Source organism: Ischnura elegans, chromosome 4 (genome assembly GCF_921293095.1).
Source record: "Ischnura elegans chromosome 4, ioIscEleg1.1, whole genome shotgun sequence".
Classification (NCBI taxonomy): Eukaryota; Metazoa; Arthropoda; class Insecta; order Odonata; family Coenagrionidae; genus Ischnura; species Ischnura elegans.
The window spans coordinates 83,893,064-83,908,911 of NC_060249.1; the positions used below are offsets into that span (position 1 = coordinate 83,893,064).

The following is a 15,848-nucleotide window of genomic DNA, read 5'->3' on the forward strand; positions in this document are numbered from 1 at the left end:
AAAAACTCGAATTCTTCCTACAGTCATCTTTAAAAGCTAATTGCGCAGAAGTATTTCTATGCTTTAATATGCTTGCTGTTGGATTGCCGAATGATATGTAAGTGCACTGAGTAAATAACTATAAAAACACGAATTCCTTTATGATTCAACTTATTAAGCCAAACACGGAAAGTGAATACTTGTTATTGGATGGAAAATCAACCTTTTAGTCGATTGTATAAATAACTAAGAAAAAACAGAATCTTGGCTTGGGGTGGACAACTTTTTCCCTTGCCTTGTCCCTGGCTCGTGATTGCGTCTTGCCTTCGACCGACCTTGCCTCTTCAGCAATTTCATGTTTACCGGAAACAGGGAAAGTGGTGTTGTTTAGCAGCCGGATGCGCCGTCTCTTTCGCGCTTTTCGATTGTTCAGCAAAATGGGCCGAGAAGTTGCGAATCAACGCAATTATTTTCGCTCCGCTTGTCTTTGTACTTTGCCCGGACGCGCCAGCGCTAGCGTGTGGGAGGACTGACTTTGTTGTGCGCATTGTTTTCTTCGTCTACGTTTCCGTGTTTACATTTTCGCTGCTATGGAATTCGCGACGACGGAGATACGATTCCTCGAATGCTAGATGACCTTGAGGCACATTTTTTTCGCTAATTGCTGTTTCTGCTTGGACTCCCTCGGCCAAAGTGTTCATCTCGTATATTCTTAACATGATTTGGTGAAGAAAAAGCATTTTTTAAAAGCATGAAATTTAAATTGAAGCGTGAAGGAGGCTAAGATATAATTTTTATTTCTAATTAAAATGTTTGTGATTGTAGCATGGCGGTTTCTAGCTTGGTGATACGAAACATGATTCTAGAATATGTAACTACTGTTTGATGGTGAGACGAACAATAATCAGGTCTTGCCATAAATGGAAGATATGCTTGCCCCACGAGCGAGCTAGACGTTACGTCTCAGCTACGTCTGACTATTATTAATGCTTGTTTTTCTGTTTACAGGCAATTAATTAATCTTTTATTGCAACACGAAAATTTTTATTTTTTTATAATTAGATAAAAAATTCTCAGCATTCTGAAGTTCGACGGATAATATTTACTAGCAAAATTAATGTCGATGCGACTGTTTGCTATGCCCTAGGCCTTCTATGCCGCCATATTCGCTTGAATATTGGCATTTAAAATATTTTATCAATTACCCCTATCATTTTTGTTTTATTAATGGCTCATTGCCCCTAAAATTAACTGAAGTATAGGTTGATATCTTTGCTTGTACGATGTACGACTGGATGATGGATATAGGGAGAAAACCAACTCATTTTTTTTATTTATTAAAATAAGACCTTCGTTCTTTTATAAAGTTAAGCTTTGTCGTTATGATTAACATTTGCAATTTTTCAGTTTGCTGCTGTTGATTTGATTTCATGTACCCGTATTTTATACCTCAATCTTTTCATTATCGAGTAATCTTTTTATTTGGCAATGTAAGTAATATGAAATTTGTACTAGCTTTATGAGCATGGAAATGTTTAAAAAACCTTTTCGAATATATATTCCTCACCCATCTGTGTGAGTTAATATAAACTGGCACAATGAATATTAACAGAATTAACATTCGGCGATCAGAATTTTGTAAACTTTATTATGATTGTGCTGACTTTTACCGGAAACAGAAGAAAGCGGTGTTGTTTAACCTTTAATGTCTGCTTTCACACAGCTATTGGTCATTAGGATAAGATTTTGGATCGGTTTATTTAAGCGGAAAACCTTTCCTTCTTTTTTGGCAAAACCCAACCCTTTCATAATGTTGAAATTACATGATGCATGGCTCTACTGAATACGCAGATGACACCCTGAGTTATGACTTTCCTGCCTCTTAGAGGTGTGTATAAGCGTGTTCAACGAACCATTAACTTCAAATTTATTACTGACTCTAGCTCGCTCGTGGGGAAAACATATCTCCTTCGAAGGCTATGTTTTTAATTTTTTTGCTCGTTTCCCATTCGTTTCACTGCATTGCTTTCCTATTGAGTTTGTTCATTTTGATGATTTCAACTCGAACCTTCTAATTTGGAGAAATTTTTGTGTCATTTCCTCGGTGATGTATTTGATTTCCGCGTTGTTTTCCGAGGGATAGGAGGTTTCTGCTGTAAATGAGTGGAAACGTTGATACTCCTGGACATATATTTTCTGTTTCCACTCCAAAATATTTTCTGCTACTTATTGCTCGTATTTGCAGTTAATGGGCATAGTGTATGTGTAATTTTCTTAATTTATGTCATTTCAATTCTCATTTTAATTAGATTTTTCGTCATCTAGTGGTAAGTAAATTCACGGAAGATGCAGTTTTCTACTTTTTACAAATATTTTCGTTGTGACGACCGGTTTTGAAGACTTTGCATCATCTTCGGGTCAATAATTCGAACTTCTAGTTCACCTATTTCGAATTTAGTATGTTCGAAACCGATCGTCTAGATGAAGGATTCGTAATAAGTGAAAAAAACGCATCTTATTCATAAATAGGTGATGAAAAATTTCCGCCGCTCTGACCTAATTACCGTAACATAAATGTTCAGGTTTTTATCTATCGCAATCAAAAGATTTAATGGTGCGTATTGTGATACGTATTGTCAGTACATCTTGCGAAATTGAACTTAATCTGAGTGACCCAATTTGTCTTCAACCTTCGCGATATAGAGAGAAAATCGGATGTATCAACGCTTTTATTTGTGAATTAAAATCTTGTGGATGAATTATCGATCTTACAACGCGCCACTAAAAATAATTGAAGCTTTATAGAAAAATCTTTTTCATTTTCAGAAATTTGTATTTTCAGCTGTCGTTTGCCTACTTTTTCGTTAACATTTTTGGAAGTGGACCTCGTGTTCGAGACTAAAAACGCTTAAAAATGACAACCATTGACTACCAACTGACATTTTCTACCAATTTCAAATCTATATCTGACCTAGGATTTAAATTATTTCAAAATTACCCTATATTTAAATTTTAACTGTTCGTGAATGTGACGAAATTAATAATGATTTTGTTAAATGATCGTCATTATTTCAAGTTGCAGTGAACTTGAGCACCGTGCCCTTTCACCTGTTCTTTCAATAAGTACGCTTCTAATCCGTAGTATCTCGTCTTATATACTTATATGATGTATAAAATGATCTTTATCGGGCTTTCTGAAGTAAATCACATCTGATTATCTTTGACGTATGATCACCCCGATAACCTTTAAATCTTAATCAGTCAGTATTTCCCAACATTGAGCAATTTGTTGTTTTGCCGGTTTTTTCTGCGTTACTTGAGGAAATTCTGCATCGTAAGAATGAAGCAGTCACTTTTAAGCTGTCAAAATAGAAATGAAACTGTCAATTTTTCAGTCTGCTATAAAAGGATCTTAGCGTTTTTTTTTAACTCTGCAAATCACTTTGTGCGCTAATCAAATAACTGAGCTGGTACCGCTGGTACTACAAAATATCAGTGAGAATGCCTATTTGCTTGACATCAGTGGGCCACAATGGAGTCATTCAACGATTGAAGTCACTTTCGCATTGGTGAATTGATTAAATTATCTTAGGGTTAGTAGTAATGAAAATGTCACTTTTTCTGCTTATATTTTCAGTGACTTGACAGTTTTTTTTAAGCTCATGCCTTACTCTCCACGGCAAAATGCAAACATTAACGTTGCCACTATGCCACGCAATTTTGACACTTCCATAAACTCTTTGCGTACCACGGTTAAGCGTTATTGTCAGTGCGTTGAAAAATGAATATATTTAATGTAAAATACGTATATACAGAAATTGGTGCACAATGCCTGATAGTAAGATCAACGTGCCCAATACCTATGGGGTATCGTGCACTTGATTTAGGATATAGTCGCTTCTTCGATAATAACTTATCGTTTTGTAGTGATTGAACATTTTCACGATGTGATGCCTTTATCTTAAAAAATTATAAACTTTCGCATTAAGATATACTATAAATAAAGTACAGTAAGGTCACGATGATGATAGGAATTATGGGAATATTCCAGGTGATTTGGGGTCCAGTACTGTCGTAATTTTAAAAATATAGAATCTGTCAAAGTATAGAAAATTTAATGCTCTTCCATGCATACAAGATATATACGCATAATTTTTCGTAACTCATTTGAAGGCCGCTGTCAGGAGGGATGTAGGGCAGTGGCGGATCCAGAGAGGGGCTGAAGCCCCGTCCTTTGGTATCTACTTTACACTAGATAAAGTGGTAATTTTGTTCGGACCCCCACTAATGCTGGTAGGTTACCCCCCTTTGTCTCTATCCTGGATCCGGCGCTGATCTAGGGCAATAATCCTTCCCACCCCACTCCAAGTTTCGGATATACGGTCTTAAGTGTACCCCCTACAAATGAACTCAACAAAAAAAATAATTGTGGCTGCTGCCTTGATAATTTTTCACCATCAATAAATATTCCCATTTGGCAGGGGTTTAGTTGCCCGTCTCCCTCGGATCCTTATCGCTCACTTGCTGGAATATTGAAATAAACTCTTGCAACATTCCACGATTATAACATTTATTTCGACCTAAGCTTCGATGATACTACATCATCTTCGAAACCTAGGTCGGAATAGATTTGAAAATCGTGGAAAATTGCAAGTTTTTATTTCAGCATGGAAAAATTCCACTCCATCACGCTTGGATCTTCTTATTTAATTTATTTAATCGAGAATTTGCGATTATTAATTGTGTGATATTTTTTCAAATCGATCTAATAGCTTTCCGTGTCTCTATCTTTACAGCGCAGCATGATCGAGGCAGCTTGGGCAGCAGTTACCGGTCGCGGGGCTCGTCTGGGGCGGCCTATTCCTCGGTGGACGGGTGGGAGGTGGGCGGTGGTCTGCCGCCGTCGTCCACCGCGCCATCCGCCGTGCCGCTCACGATGACGCAGCGGGAGGACGCGCTCAAGTTCGAGACGGGCCGCATCAAGGCGCTGCAAGAGGAGCGACTCTACATCCAGAAGAAGACCTTCACCAAATGGATGAACTCGTTCCTCCTGAAGGTGAGGAAGGGATGACACATAAGTGGAAGCATATCTGGGTTGACTTATGGAATTATGTAATTTTTATCAAGTGCAGGGTTATAGTACGAAATTAATCTCTTTGTAATGTTCCACAAAACTGTATTATACCGACCCTAGATTTCGACTACTGGATAGCCATTACCAAGGACTATCTACTAGTACTTAGTAGTTGAAACCCTAGGTCGGAATAATAATGTTCTGTGGAACATAAAAAAATGAGTTATTTTGCACTATAGATATGTGGTTTCACTAAGTGAAGCCTGAACGCTCGATACATTTAAGTATAGGGTTATCATAATAAATCAAATGGTGTCCCATTAAGTATAAGGAAATATTTGTGGAAAATTTCCAAAATTGGAAAACACTAAATTCCTCTTCAACAGCTAGAAATGCGTAGAGTAACCAAAAAGTATCTCTTCAACACAATTTCACACGTAGACCCTTTCTTTCCACCCTCTTTGCTTGGGTTATAGGATTTTGACGGAAGTGGAGGATGTGTGTTATGGAGTTTGAAGGCGGGCGTGGGTGGGATGCTTCTGTCACCGAATGCTTTGATGGGTGTCGTCTGTTGGGTGGGAGAGGGCGAGGAAGATCCTCAAACCGTTCTTATCCCCCTCTCAGTCTCCATCGCACTGGGGGTGAGTCAGGGCGAGGGAAGCGATATCCAGGGCGGGCGATCCGGTGTCTTCTGGTTGTGCGGGGGAGCTGACTTCTCGCCTCGACGCGCTCCCGTGGGGAAGAAAGGAGTGAGGGTCGTCTTACTACGTGCACATCGTGGCGGCGCGTGCGAACGGGGAGAGTGAGGAATGGCTTTGATTTTGGGAAAAGTTCGGCGCGTGTCTGTGTGGCCCTCAAAAGGGTTTTTTGGCTCCTTCGCGTGCGGCCAAATGAAAAATGAAAATCCTTAACCCTCAGCCACACGAGCACGATTGCGGCTTTTTGCCGCACTTCAATATTTTTGGTTTTCCTAAATATATATTAAAATTTGTGGGTATTTTAACGCATTTTGAGAACTTCTAGTAATTAAAAGCACTTTAAATATCTTCTATTCCATTTATAAACAAAAAATAAAGCATATGAAAAATGCAAATTTCTTGATAAATACTTTGGATAATTTTTCTTGAGGAATTGCAGGCGATAATGTTCTTGGTCGAGGAAAAAGCTCAGAAGAATACCAAAGTGTACCGCCAGTGATCTATGCGCAGTGAACGCGCTTTCCGAATTCTCGAAAAATGCGGCAAAATCCCCGCTTAGCGTGTAACTAAGAGTTAACTCACGTCGATTTCCATTCTCAAACTGGAGTCACAGAATGTCAGTGAACAGAATGGTTTTTGACAATCAGTCTTTAAACTGATTTCATTCAAGCCATCCACCCATCATAGCCATCCAAGGGTATAATCTCGCTCTGCACCTCTCACGGTATCCGAGGGAAGTCGCCAGTTTCTCTTGGCATATATGAGTCTCGCCTTTCGGGCGTACCTCCGCGTTGAGTTGTTCATAGTTGACGACAGTCACTTCTGACCTGAAGACGCCAGCAGGATGGCTGGAGAAACTGTCGTCACTTATGGACAACTCAACGCGGAGGAACGCCCGAAACCGAGACTCATAGGGAGAAACGCCGCGGAAACCTTAGATATATATCTTAGCATATGTTTACTTATTGCAAATATTTTTACTAAAATAGAAAGGAAAATGAAAACCACGTCGTAAATTTCACCCTAAACTGCTTTCAACTCCATCTCTCTCTCCCACCCGGCCGATATTTCCTTTTCTTTCACTTAGTTACGCTTTCCATGTGAATCAAACACTCTTATAACACCTACAGAACACTAATTAGGATTGCTTTTGAGCGGAAGAACCGGGAGATTTGTATGTATTTTTGAGACCTTCCGGAATTTTTGCTAAATGTTTGAGAAAGGGGAGGATACGCCCTTCATTCAGATCTACAATTAACGAAATGAGCAGAGTCCCACCAGCGAGCGTATCGAGTTATTTGCTTAAAACTTAGCTATTTTGTCGTGAATTTTTCTTGGTTTTTGCAGTGGAACCACTTCAACATTTATCAGCATTTCAAATGCCTAACTTTTTCGTTTGAGGGAGTACTGACTCCGGTCTATGTTTTCCCTAAAAATTTCCTCTCTGATGTGAATCCCAACTCTGGAAGCGAGTTTGTGCATATTTTTCCTTTACGCATTCACAGGCTCTGTGTTTCTCCTCTAAAAGATTATGATGTATCTAACAGGGTATGGTTATATTTTTAGAAGCATTCCTGTTGTGTCGCTAGGTGACGCCGTGAATCTCAAATGTGTACGTGCTATGACCGTGGGGATAGTATTTCAGTGTGTGTCCGTACAATTGGCGACATTTCCAGCCATTGTTTCAATAAGCTGCTATGCCTTTGTAACTCCCATGTTCTAATGTTACATACGAACGTGTTTGCGTCATTGACGTATTTCAAATTTTCCTTTTCTGAAAAGTTTCTCAATATTTTTTTTACCTCTTCTATATTCCAAAGAACATAAGAACTGCATAGAACAAGTAACTTCGTACGCAGTCACGCGCACGGGTGGAAAGTACACACCTAGGATAAAATTCGCCATGAAAAAGCCATGTGGATCACGGATTAGCGTATTGATTTTTTTCATTCCGTATTCCATCCTTGGTGTATATATCTTCTGTATTCATTCCATCAATTTTTTTAGTTTTGAATTATTTTTCTAGTTTCACTGTTTATTGAGTCTATAGAAATCCTAGGCACACGGATAATTAGGGTTTTCCCACGTTATTTCATTTTAATGGTCTCTTATTCACCAGTGAATCACTTTCTTTATGAGCTTGGCTCCTGGACCTAATGACGCTTTCTGAAGCTTGTCCATTAAAATGAACCATTGCGGGACTAAACTCTGATGTACGAGCAAATCATGAACGTTTTCCTTTCGTTAAGGATTCTTTTCAGTTCCATATATCGGTCACCTCCGCTTTCTCGGTTGACCTCCGCCCCTATCGAGAACTCGACCCGCCCTTCCACCGCATTTTCGGCCTAACGGATAATAATTAGAGGCGGGAGAGAGAGAGGGCGATTCATGCTGCCGGCATACTCACTGTAAAGGTGATTTTCCTCAACGGGTGGAAATTTTCGGAATTTTCAACGCTTCGACGCTTTCAACGCTTCGCGTTCTAAACATTTTCTGGAGTTGGGCATGCCCTAAATTTCTGGGGTAGGTTAGACTTTCAGCCGTGCATCCGTAAGCGAAGTACGGAACCATTGACTTGCGCATTCACAATTTAAACCCATTAAACTTGTTTTTTTTTCGCTGCATAAGAATCTAGCAAAGTTATCTGGAAGGATATTGTGTACCAAACGTGTATACCGCTTTGCAGGTATTACTCTGTGAAATACCATTTCTGATTCCATTTGTATTTTTGTGTTTTCACTTAGTCAACTGAAAATTTATCGTTAAATTAATTAAGCCGGTTAACCTGCCCTCTCTTAGTTTTGTGAATTATATTTCTCTTTCCTCTACCGGAAACATGTATATCTAAACCTATATTCATTTTATGGGTTTAAGTATGCCCCATAAACGTCAATCTAACTTTAATTACAAGCAAAATTGTATTTATTAGCTTAACGAACGCATTTGCGCCTTGTAAAAATCGTCACATTATACGCTAGACTAAGAGTAGAAAAAGAGAAAAATGACGTACACTATTAGTTTTTTTTCCTTTGCCAATACATATGTCGTTGCTCTATGTATCTCTTTATGATGAGTGACGTTAACTACGGAAAGACTTATGAATTATGATATCACTTTTTCGTTTATTACTATCACTCAGATCTCTTTGATTCTTATTTACACCACTGCATTTATCATTTCCGCATGAACTACAGTGTTGAATTATGCCTTAGTCATCCCTAAAGAACCGGATGGAGAAGTCCTACAGTAAAGGTGTTTGAAAGGAAAGCTGTTGTGCTGTCTCCTAATGAGGTAGATAAGTGCGAGTGCTGTGTTCGAGAAACTAAAGTTACCTTAATACATTGTATGTTAGCGCTTGGGCCACGGTAGTTCACGAGTCTTGTAGGTAGCAAAGTTGGACATATTTCAAACTTGCTTGTTAGAAAAGATTAGCTATTGGCGTAGGCGTGGGGGCACGGGGGCACGTGCACCCTCCCCCGACGCCTAAAAAATTGACGAATTGTTTGATTAAAATATTAATTAATTTTATGTTTTAATATACGGCGGGGTAAAGTCCTCGCCTGCCAAACCGAAGGTCGCGGGTTCGAGTCCCGCCTGGGTAAGTTACCCTTATCCAGGGCATGGATGTTTGTTATTGTTAAATGTTATCAACCCCGATGTAAAGGCCGAACAGTGCTGTTTTCGGTGGTGTGTGAAATAAATAAAATAAAATAAAAAATAAAAAAATAAAAGTAATACATATGTACATATTAATAAATTATGTATTAAAATTAAGAGTAAATTACGTAGAATAATTGTTGCATGTAGTTTCTTTAATCCCAAATAGGAGAAGCCCGTTTGCCTATCAGACCCTGGTGTTCTCTCCCCCCCCTCCCGGAAAAAAATCCTTGATCCGCCCTTGGCTGTTGTTGCTATTGAGGAAGGTCATCGTCAATTTCTTGCCGTATCTCGAGGTCTCGAGATATCGTTGAGAAGTGGGTGCAATGCTAGATTATATAAATAAGTATGGCGATATTATATAAGCCTTTTCGAGATAATGCCTGTCAATGCATGCGCCGCTCATTGGATTGGGGTGAAGTCAACTCCTGTCACCTGGGAAAATTGGAATCGTGCCCTTGGTTTGATTTTTATTCTCCCTGGACATGCTGGCTTTGTATTCAAATGAGAAGCTGGATGGTGAATTTAGGGAAGTTAATACGGATCTCATCCGTTCGTGCACCAGCTGCAGCAAATCGAACCGCGACTCCGTGGTGCAAATATCTCGGCTCTATTTTGCTTGAATCTTAATTTTAGATTTGCTGGTTGCCAGTTTTCACGAGTTGAGTACGGACCACTAAACATATTTCGATTTCGAGTGGTATGGCTAATGTGGGTCTTAGGTCAGGCTGTAAATCGTGAACCTTAGGCCATAAAAGTCAAACATACGATTGTGCGTACCCTTCGTCTCAATGGCCTTAGGCCCCAGCATCAGGTCGTATGGATGATGTGGTGAGGCTAACACACTTACAAACGGTGGCGTAACTATGGGGGGATGAAGGATAGATCCCCACCAAAGCCTCAGAGAAATAAAAAAACATTGAAAACTATTGTCTAGTTTTGACAAGTAATAACCGCATCAAAGTTAAATTGTTAGTGCCAAAATGGCGTAAAACATATTTCCAGGCTAGTACTTTTTCAAAAAAATTTTCCGGTCCCCCGTTACCTTGGGGGGGGGGGTTCCCACCCCAGGTCATCCCATCCCCCCCCAAAGCATATTCCTAGTTACGCCACTGGTAACAAATGCTCTTTTGCCGCGGATAGTTAGTTAACCAAAGCTAAATACGGCAGGAGCGTTACCTATCTTAGTTTGTATTCTTACAATGGCGATTTAGGTGATGGTGTGTCCGCTGCACTACGTTGCTTACAAAAGCAGAAACTTATTGACAACCAGCAAGATTTTCGAACTTATTTTTTTATATTTCTTCCTTTCAATGCATTATCCTTGTGCGAAGGTGCGTGAGTTTTGTGAGCATTACTTTTTCGTTGAAGTTAGTCCTCCTGAAACCCCGTTTTGCAAATCTATGTCATACTCCCAAGATACCGGAAAAGTAGAAAAAATTTCTAAGTAGGAAAACAAACAGCAACCTTATTACTCTCGATCATCATATTATGATGCTGTAAGTGCTTAGTTACTTAAAAAATATTTAAAAAATTAAACTGATTCCATATTACTGTCTGCCGACGACTTGGCGGCGCAGTTAAGCCAGAGGGCACGGGATTGAGCCCCGCGTGGGTGGGTTTTTCTCCACCAAAAGGGTGGATTTTAGTAACTGACAAGCTCATTAAATTTTAAGGTGCAAAGTTCGAATCTCGCAAGTTTGAAGAGCACAGGCAAGTAAAAGCATAATATGCAAGTGGGGTTTTGTTGCGTTTAGGTGTGATGTTAGGAATACGGCGTATAGGTGTTGAGAACAGTTATTTCGAAACTCGAAAGATCGAAGATGGCCTCGCTGATTGTTTGACTCTGTAGGGGCTCGGCATCTTTCCTTTGGGCCTTGGGAATAAGAAATGAAGTTGCGAAGCCCTGTGCGCTGCCGAAAATTGTTTTCGAGGGAGAAGCCCCTTTTGCGCCCGCGAATTTTTTTCCGCCGGAGGGGGCTGCTATCGCCCTCCTTCCGCGTATTCCCGCCTGTCCCAAGCCCGCCTTGTAAGACACCCCCTACCTCCCACCCTCAAACCGCACCGGCAATAACTTTCCCGCCTCAAACTGGCTCATGCATAACACGCGCGAGCTAGCTAGTTTTGCTGTTACTTCATTTTCGAAGGTGTGGAATAATATCCGTAGTGGCTCGCTAATATTAGTACATTCAGTAACTACGTGGAACAGTATGTTTCCAAGGCCTACTAAATCTTCTGCCTCCTTATATCATTATTAATTAATAGGCCCGTAACATTTCGTTTTATTTATGATTCTTATTCTCTTTCTCTCCCCTCCCCGGTTTTCGATCATTATTCCCTCTAAAACGGTTTTTAGCGTCCTCTCACTCATTAACAATGTGAAAATGACACAGAAATAAATTATAAGACCAACAAAGTCGCCAATTTCGAATCTTAAAATTCCAAAATATTCGGGGATAGTGCCCAAACCTCCTTTTTCCCCCGGTTCGCTCCCCTCAGGCACCGCGAGACCTTAGAGTGAGAGAGGTGGTAGCCTCCTAGCCTTGGAATGGTAACCTCAGCAATAGACCATAGAAATATGTACGAGTATGTATCTACAATCGCCACAAAGGAATCGGTACTCGCCTTTTGAGATGAACCAAGGTACTTCCAAATTGGACATCTGGTTACAAAGTATTTTATACTGACAGTAAATGGATATTACTGGAAATCGTCAGTGGAAGTAAACACATCCAAGGATTGTGAGGACAAGGTAATCGCTACTCAATACTCGTTACTGAAATGTACCAGTATCAGTTGTAATCGATACCGTAAACTAATCGTTACTCAATACTGAAATGTATCAGCATCCGTTGTAATCAATGCCGTGAAGAAATCGTTGCTCAATACGCGATACTGTAATGTATCAGTATCAGAGGCAATCGATGCCGTGAAGTAATGGTTTTACCCACCTCTAAATAGGCCGAGACTCCCCAGTCGCGCTGACTTCCGACGGGGAAGAAGGAAGAAAAAATAAACACTGTGAGCGAGAGACGTAGCAGCGGTGGTGTTTCTCCCGCCATGAGTTTCCCCACTCCTTGGAGCAAAGACGCGGCAGCAGGGAGAACAGGTCCAGCAGGTTTCATGACCTTTCTTCCCCCTCCTCACTCTTGCTGGCGGCCCCGCCCCCTTTACGTCTTACCCCTTATCTCGTCAAGAAGCCTTTCCCTCATAACAAACCCCTCCCCGCACGCATCACCATTCTGGTTCCCCTACTGCGCTGTAATACCTGGTCAACAATGAACGCAAGGCGCAAATGCCGGGTCTACACTAGTAACTTAAGTGACTACTTAAGTTGGCTCTCTATTTAAGGTGGTAGTGTAGGTGTCACCAGCTTCATTTAAGCACACCTCCACTTAAGTCATCTTAGAACCCAACTTAAATTGCGTAGTCAACTGTTTCCGCACGGTTGAAGCTCTTCAAGTGTTGTAAATGGCACATAATACCCATCTCACTCCTGAATCATCCCGTTGATTATGTTCTAAGTTGTGCTGTATTCTATGATGCGGTTATTGAGCGTTCCATTTCGTTAGTTAATTTCTAGTGTTGGGGTTATTAAATCGACGAACTTATTTTGTGGAGTTTCTCATCTTATTGTTGGTTTTATTTCCGTGAAAACTAATTGCTATGCCTGTTGCTCACGGTGAAACTCGATTTATAAAACTTAGAAACGTTTTAAGGAATTTTAAGACTGACAATGAGACGACGGCAGAAGATCCGGTGAAACAGTTAAATTTCCATGGTGTCATAATCGAAAATAACGTAAACGAATGCACTCAGTAACATCCCACACACTGTTATTGAAACCATTGCATAGGGCTTCAATTTTAGTCCTAGGGATGCCGAGGGGGATAAGATATGGCGATTTCATTGGACGTGGGAGGAATTAAAGGTTGAAATTTAACATCAATGGTTTTAATAAAGCAGTGGAATTTGACTAGCAATAAGTGTTTTCGTTTACGTTATGAATATGTCATTCCACGAAGTCACACTTAGTAATTCGAAATTCCTCTGGCTCCATCACCTCTCGCCATATAGCGTTCCCTCAGGAACTGAAATCGGTCTTTCCTTTTAACCTTCTAAATCCAAAATGGTTAATTCACGGAGTTTGGAAGTTTATTTCAAATAACAGTCGCTTTGGATCAAAGAATCACTAATTGCTCTCCTAGACCTTCATCTGTCAACATAACTGTTTCCCGATGTAGACAATCACGGTGCTGAAGTCGACTTAAAGCTCAAGTGTAGCTACCGCACCACATTTAAGATTATATTTAAGTGAAGTCACTTAAGTTAAGTCTGTAGTGTGTACAAGGCAAAAGCCATATTTTGGTAAAATATTCAGAGGGGGTTCATGTGTGGGAATATTCTGAAGACCTTATTTATGAAACTTTTCGGGAGCGTTCGAGCTCCTTCGACTCCCCCTCTGCAGAAGCCCTAAGAAATTTCTTTTCTTCAATGGGAGGCATAATCCGTGAGAAAAAAATCATAATGAAGTTCCATATCAAGTCTAGTCATCGCGACTCGAGTTTTGTCACATTAAGCAGATTTTTAATGCTTAATTTGGCCTAAACTATCAGCGGCTTTCTGTAACGTGCTCTAAACCTCAGTGAATAATTTTTATCTTAAACCCTATCTAGAAACTAGAGACCCGAGGTACAAATGCAGACTTGTATCTTGCTGATAGGACAATTTTAGGTTTTAATTATTTATTCATTCTTTGCTGATCGTAAACATTCAATGGTATTAAATGTAATATTTCGCTCGCTCATTGAATCCTATATTTAGTTTACATTTATCTACTCATGTATTCAATGCATCCACGGTACGCCTAGGCCGTAGTTTTCGCTTCTTGGCTGTTGTCAATTGCATTTCGTACCATTCACTTGCGGTTTGGTGAGACACCACTTTGACGCCAGTCGTGCTGTGGACGCACTTTGATTGGCCGAACGTAAGCCACAAAATGGTGCTTGGTCACGTTTGTTACGACTTATTTACTAATGGTTACATCAATGGTAGATTGGCATTTTGGTTCCCTTACGTCTTGCGACTTAAGTCATACGTCCGATTGGGGACCATATAAAAATGAAAAATAAAGGAGCTGACGGAGATAGTTGAGTTCCGATATCAAACCTCGTCAACTGTTATTTTATCGTGTCTTTTCACATCAATTAGTTGTTTCCCTAGATTTTTGTGAAACTTTATTTAACCGCAGCGGTGGGCGAATTTATGTACCGCTCTCTAAACCTCTGTAAATAATTTTTCAATGTTTTAAACCAGATCGGAAGACTTAAGGTTTTAGCATTCTTTGAATAACCTATTCGTGGATTTAAATGATTGTTTTATTTTCAGGTTCTATTAGTAAATTATAAGTTACTGGCAATTTTCCACAAATACTTCAGTTTCAATGCACGTAGGGAAATTGAGGCGTGAAGTGAAATTGAAAAAACTGAGTTTTCGTGGAAAATTGCCAGCATCTTTTAATTTACTAATATGTGAGGATGACACCATATTAAATATGAAACAACTCTCTATACTACGTTCCAGTTTACATCAAGATTATATATAATTAATATTTTTTTATTATTTTCACTCCTACCTATTTCTGGTTTGGCGAGACTACCCTGACACCAGTCGTGCTGGAGTTACTCTTATTTGCCATTCATAAGTAGTTAGGATGGCACTTGGCCAACATTCTTACGACTTGTATGAATTGTAGAAATTAATTTTAGCTCCTTTTTTTCTTACGGATTACGTCCATAGTAAAACGTTATCATGGCTCTCAGTCGGCTGACGCCTAGAAGCTGTTTTAAGATAATTATATCAATAAAATAAGCTTAGGGAAGACATAAAATGAGATTACATGACCCAAGGTCTCATATGAAAATGAGCGTGGATAATGGTAAAATTAACTCTAAACTTTACTTGGGGTTTTGTCGATTTTAAATTAGGGCGAAATTATCTGAACTCGGCGTGTCATAGTAGTATTTTCATTCGCTTTTTTTCCGAGTTTTGCCACCTCAAACTGCGAATAATGGAAGGAGATATCTCAAGTTGAAATGTAGCATGGGTATAGCGATGTAATGGGATTGAGCTCCAGAAAAGACATCGAGGTAGCATTATCTCTTAATCCTTCGGACCTTAAGGTTTCAGACGATTTATGAGGGATCGATTGTATAAATTTTGGTCGTATCTAATCTCGTTGACCCCAAACAATTGTATGAATCAGTCCATATTAAAAAAAAACTCCCGAAGAGCGAAAGCGAGTTTTTTTATGAACGCCCATGAGCCAAGAAACTAATTTTTCGTTAAGTTATTAATTCAATTTTTCCATAAACCTGCCTTTATGCCCATTGTAGACGAGGATAAAAGGCGGGTCTGCGGGGGTTCATTCTCTCCTCGCG

At 39.8% G+C, this 15,848-nt stretch overlaps 1 protein-coding gene across 12 annotated transcripts in view; it reads left to right on the forward strand.

Annotated features, from left to right (window-relative positions):
- Positions 1 to 15,848, forward strand: part of LOC124157741 (spectrin beta chain, non-erythrocytic 2) — a 218,640-nt gene that overhangs the window by 93,202 nt on the left and 109,590 nt on the right. For all 12 annotated transcript variants that reach the window (XM_046532735.1, XM_046532724.1, XM_046532725.1 and 9 more), the window contains exon 2: positions 4,776 to 5,035. In XM_046532735.1, coding sequence (XP_046388691.1) covers positions 4,776 to 5,035 — 260 coding nt within the window. The remainder of the gene's footprint in view (positions 1 to 4,775; positions 5,036 to 15,848) is intronic.